At 41.0% G+C, this 6,000-nt stretch overlaps 1 protein-coding gene across 2 annotated transcripts in view; it reads left to right on the forward strand.

Annotated features, from left to right (window-relative positions):
• Positions 1–3,148, forward strand: part of ppil2 (peptidylprolyl isomerase (cyclophilin)-like 2) — a 52,491-nt gene extending 49,343 nt beyond the window's left edge. For both annotated transcript variants that reach the window (XM_063017734.1, XM_063017733.1), the window contains one exon: positions 2,829–3,148. In XM_063017734.1, coding sequence (XP_062873804.1) covers positions 2,829–2,934 — 106 coding nt within the window. In that variant the 3' untranslated portion in view covers positions 2,935–3,148. The remainder of the gene's footprint in view (positions 1–2,828) is intronic.
• Positions 3,149–6,000: the final 2,852 nt, after the last annotated feature.

Here is a 6,000-nt window from a genome sequence, read left to right on the forward strand (position 1 = left end):
TAACATCATGAGGAAAAGCTCAGTTTAAAGAAACTCCAGTGTTCTGCACAGAGTCCTGACCTTTAGGAATGAACTGAACAACTGAGGCTTCATGACCATCAGTGTCAAGGCATACAAACACTCTTTTGACTGAGTGGGCACAAATTGGTTTCTACAAGTGTTTTCAGAAGAGCGGCTGTTATTATATCTGAAAACATCACATAGAGGTCACTATATTTTGAAATGGAATGTCAGGTGTCCAAATACTTTTGGCCATATAGTGTATATTTCTAAGCCAAAATCACTTACATGGATCTTCAGCCACGTTACCTTTCCTTCCAGAAAGCAACAAAGGTAACCATGTGGAATAACAGAACAGTCTCTATTGCAGCAGGGTGGGTCAGCACTGAATGACCTGGACTCTAAGCGTGCAGACTAAAGGCTGCTTTATGCTTCTGGTCTTTTGTATATACAGAGGGAGCTTGGAAAAGTCCCTTTCCGAACCGGAAGTCCCCCGAATTGAACTCTGCTGTTTGGCTGATAAGATCAGTCTAGTCTTGACCGCGTTGGAATCAGATACACTCCTGGGCAGAAAAATTGGGCAAACCCAAAATTCCTTATAATGGTCCTAACGACGAATCACTGGTCAGATTGTGAGCGTGAAGTAAAAGAATATGCTCTTGAGACCTGCCACCGTTTGCTCATTATTTCTCGGCTCATTATATTCTCAGTTTTGAGTTCAGCCCATTTATTTTGCCCAGCAGTGTACAGTGTCTCAAACCACATGTATAAAGAACGGTTTGATTCTCAGTGGTGCCATCAGCCGGTCACCTGACCATGAGCTCGTTGGTCATCCCATTTAAAAAAACATTTGGTATTAAAGCAGAGTGACCTCTATGTAATCCTACCAGAAGGCTTCTCAGGCTACTCACAATACTATTAATATGTCTGTTGGAATTTGTGCCCATCCAATCAGAAGTGTGTTTGTATGGCTGGGTACTGATGTTGGTCAAGAAAGCCTCAGTTGATGTTCCAGGTAATTCCAGAGCTGTTCAGTGGGGCTGAGGTCAGGGCTCTGTACACGACATTGAAGTTTCCTTAAATCCAGTTTTTCTTCATGTCTTTATAGGGTTTGCTTTATGTATAGGGATAGGAAAGGGTTTTCTATAAATGGGTGCTGTGACGTTAGAAGCATCACATTTTCTTTATATAATTGATTGATTACATCTAACCCCACTACTGCCAGGTTGCCACTGTTGGGCCCTTGAGCAAGGCCCTTAACCCTCAATTGCATAGACTGTATACTGTCACAGTACTGTATTTCGCTTTGGATAAAAGCTAAAACACATAAATTCAGAGATTAGAAGGGGTGTCCCAATACTTTTGTCCATATCTGTAGGTGGTGGGTGTTTGGGGGTAGTATCATTACTCAGTGGGGTTCAGGATATGAGCAAAGCTCACAGTGCAGGCGGTGGGACATCAGTGTCATTATCTCTCAGCACCCCACCGATTCCTCTCACACTCTCACATACACAACAAACTGTGAAGAGCAAAAATGCTCTCGGTCTGCTTTTCTCGGTCTCTTACAGTGAAAATGTAGCATCTTTACAACACTCTCTCTCACACACACACACACACACAAAATAAGCTTTGCAAGGCTTTTATGCAGTTGCACGGTCAACACTCTTTGTTAGTTTCTGTTTGTGTGCAGTGGAAAAAGCTTGAATGTGACAGTAAGAAAACTGTCACAAAAATATAGACTGAAATTTGTGGTCTAGTCCATTTTTTAATTAAGCTGAGGAAAAATCATTGTCATGGCAGTTACAAATAAGTCATAACCTGCACCCGTAATGTTTCCTTTACATTAATAAAACGTTCTGTACCATATTACAGAATGTTTGCTTCCTGTACAGTGGATACCATTATCGTCTGTATTTTCCTGGTAATAAAGCCAACAGTCTCACACATGCTGTTTAAGGATCTTATTGCCTTCTTCAGTAATTATGTTTATTCTCATTTTTAATTATGTTGGTAATAACTGCATGATTAAACCATAAATGATCATCAACAATCCTTTCTCTAAAGTTTTACTCTAGAGCTGGCAATTTGCTTTCCGACACAGATTAGAACCATCGTACTTACACAATTTTATAAAGGCCAGAACTTTGCAACACTGTGAAATGTTATAAAGAATTCAAATTATTTATTGTATGTTTTTTTTTAACACTGCTTAAGTCATTAGACATTTAATTAACAAAATAAGGGTGTGACTCCAATAAAAAAGCCTCAGACTGAATCATTTCAAAATTTTGTCACATACAATAAAATGTTGTCCAGCTTTATTTACACATTAAAACTGAAAATTACAGAAACACCCATGAACACACTGCTCAAGGTATAGGTCAGCCCTGACCTTAATCCGATAGAAAATCTGTAGATGGACTTAAAGAGAGCAGTGCATTGCTGGTCACCATGAAATTTCGCTGAACTTGAACAATTCTGCATGGAGGAACAGGCAAATTTGCCTTCTAGTCGAGCTGTATAAAGCAGGCAGGGACAGATCCCAACAGGCTGATGGCTGGAATTGAAGCAAGAGGTGACTCCTCTGTGTTTAGATTTCAGGCTGTAAGACAAAAACTATCCACCAGGTCAAAATTGTTCCTTATGGAAGGATTTCATTCTCAAATTGATAAGATATACCAGAAACCTTCTGCCTGTATGGTTTTCTCTGGTGCTGTACCAGTGGCTGATGGAAAGAATACAGTTCTAGTACAGTTCCAGATCTGGTAGCTTGAGCAGTAAAAAAGAGCACTTGGTGATTATTAATTCTTCTGCTTTTGTGTGTTCAGTAAACGCTCGGCTGTTGAAGAGGACAACAAGCCGTCGTCCAGCGGCGAATCGGCAGCAAAGAAAGTCAAAGCAAGGACAGGGTTTGGGAATTTCAGCTCCTGGTAGGACTTCCAGGGAAGATCAAGAACATCTCTACTGTACAGAAATGACTCTTTTGACTTGATGTTGTCCACAGTTTTTTCTGGATATCATGGATTCTTCTCACATCTGTTTTGTTTAAAAAAATCCTTCTTTCTATCTAGTTTAATATTTTACCAGTAATTGTTTATTCACAATTTCAATTAACGTATTTCACTCAGGAATAAATCAGATTTCCTAAACCTAGTGGACGTTAGGTGGATTATCTTTCTCTACGTCTTGCCATCATGGTTTTGCACCATGTGAACCGTCACAAAGGAATTAGCAGCTTATTTGTGAGCCGTACGTCTCCCGGCGGATTTCCCACCCTCCCTGTTTTCTCCCAGTAAGCCCTTCCATTTACACATTAGGTGTTGGTTTTAAAACGGCTATCTAAAAGAGTGCTTTCAAAATGAAAAGTCCTCCAGCAATGAGACAGGAACCTCCCAGAATGTCCCATAATACGCTACGCTATATGTTATCGGGGAACTTGCTGTTCTTTGTACAAAACACAATGGGGGGCCTTTTTAGCTCTGCGGTGGCTGCTAGTTGTTTTTATTGCTTTTAAATGAGGGGAGTGAATGTGCCTTCTGTTTCGCCTGTGTATGTAACACAACCAAGCACAAATGATCAAAGTCAGAAGGGGTATGTGGACACCCCCAATTATTGAACCCAGATGTTTCAGCCCTGTATGTACTATGAGATCCATTATATGCTTCCATGCTTAAAGGCTTTGTGGTAACAGTCTGAGGCCCTCTTCTGTTCCAGCATGACTGCGCTGCTGGACTTGGTTTGACTAGTTTTGTGTGTAGGAACTCTAGCCTGCACAAACCCCCTGTCCTCAATCCTATTAAATGCCTTTGGGATGAATTGCAATGTCAATTGCAAACCATGCACTGACCTTACAAGTGCCCTTATAACTGAACAGGCACAGATTCTAACAGACACCCTCCACAATCTTGCCGAAAGCCTTTTCAGAAGAGGAAAACTGTTTGAATTGCGAGGGCAGGTCATTTTTATACCATTTTATATCAAGCTCATGGTGTTTATGTTCTATTTGCCATATAGTGTGTATGCCTGACGTCTCATCTTGGTTAATATTCAGGCAGCAGCGTTCTGAATGAGCTGAACTTGTATGGCAGACTTTTTTTTTAAAAGATTGATTAGGAGCCTGTAACAGTGATCTAGTGTTCTGGTGATGAATGGATACATTTCTCCAGGTCTTGTACAGCAATCATCTCTTAATGTAGCTCTTTTTAAACAGTAGAAGTCTGAAATTTGTATCGCTTTATGACGAGCCGTAATTTAGGATGTCAGGATTTTTTTTTTGTATTCAGAGTGTAGACATTAATGATTAATGATATGATAATGGCATGTGATGCCTTAAATGATGCTCGGGTCTATTATTGTAGCCCATCATTTTATCTGATGGCTACATGATTTACACAGATATGATTGGCTGAGGGTGGGGAAGGCAGAAGCCCTGTGATTGATTGGCACCCTGATAGGTAGGGTGTTCCTGCCTTGTGCTAGTGTTAATCTTTAGTGTTTCCACATTAAAGCCAAATACAATCACCGGTTGTAGAGGAATTATTGATCCATGTATGGTCCTAGTGTGAGTCTATAGGGTTGTTTTTACTTGGTCAGAATGCTTTATAGGTCTGGGTGACATCTGCGTAGCTATGTTAATCAGTTTGGTTGTCTAATCCTTCATAAACGTCACTGTCTGGTCACTTAATGGTTTTACTGGATATTTATAGTCAGCAGACTTCTCTTATCCCAGGAGTGACATTAAAGTCTTTTAAACCCCAGAGACACTGCTGTGCCTGATGCTCTCCTACTGTAAGGACAGTTGTAGCCTAGTGGGTAGAGCTTTGAGCTATCAACTGAAAGGTTGAGAGTTCAAATCCCAGCTCTGCCATTCAGCCACTGTTGGGTCTTTGAGCAAGACCCTCTCTTCTCCATGGGTGCTGTACAGTGGCTGACCCTGCTCTCTGACCTCAGCTTTCAAACAAGCAAGAATTTATACATATGTATATGTATATATGGCAAATTAAGGCACTCTATTCTATAACACCCTACCATGACTGTTTCACTTCTGTAATTAGATGGGTTCACCACCCAAAATCTATCAGCTCAGTGGTGCAGGAGGGAGTTAGAGGAATTAGGAATTGGAAAATGATACACAAATATTTAATGAAGCAAAAACAAAACAGGAAGCAATTTAGTTCCTGCAAATCAGTTGTGCAGCTTTGAGGCATCTCTTTAGTAAGAATTAATTGGCTTTTGACCATCACATGTTTTAATATAGCACTGGTACTGCTGCAGAGCTGTACTAGTGTGATTGTGATACGCCCTTTTTATATTACTAACTCATACACAAATGAAAACCATACCGGGAGCTGACCAGATTCACTGAGACTGCACAGCTGTTTGCAACTGGGTACCAATTTGGAGGTAAGAAATCTTAGGACTCCTGGGCAAAACGACACAAGCCACGTTATGCAACTGGATGAATTTGGGCAGCTGTCTGAAGTTTCTATTACCTTTAGAATGTTTAGTTTAATACTGACTCTTGTGTTGTAAACAATAACAAAGTTTTCCTTGTGCCACACAGCTGTAGGTGAACCAGGAGTAATGTTCTGAATATTGTTGCCTAGCCAAAAGATATAAAAACACTCATGTGTCCTAAACTGACCCTGAAAATGCACATTGTGATTTAAAAGTGTGATTAAATGCTGACATTGTTGGACCATATCAGGTTGGACCTATTCTTGCCCACCAATGCAAAGCTCCCAAGCTTAAGTCTCAGTGGTGCTACCAGCCTGGCCGGCACACAACAGTTTTAGGTGGCAGTGTCTGATGAAGTGGAGGAACGGAAGAATACCGACTGGCAGTTTTACACGTGTCGGAGGAGGCGTGTGTTAGCAGCTGGTCATCGGCCAGCAGGGGTGTCGTGCACCCAGCAGCGGTTGCCTGCGTTCACAGGGATATTGAGTATATCTAAATAGGGGACACAAAGGAGACAAAATAACTGGTGGTGTATGAACTTCC

Source organism: Trichomycterus rosablanca, chromosome 21 (genome assembly GCF_030014385.1).
Source record: "Trichomycterus rosablanca isolate fTriRos1 chromosome 21, fTriRos1.hap1, whole genome shotgun sequence".
Lineage (NCBI taxonomy): Eukaryota > Metazoa > Chordata > Actinopteri > Siluriformes > Trichomycteridae > Trichomycterus > Trichomycterus rosablanca.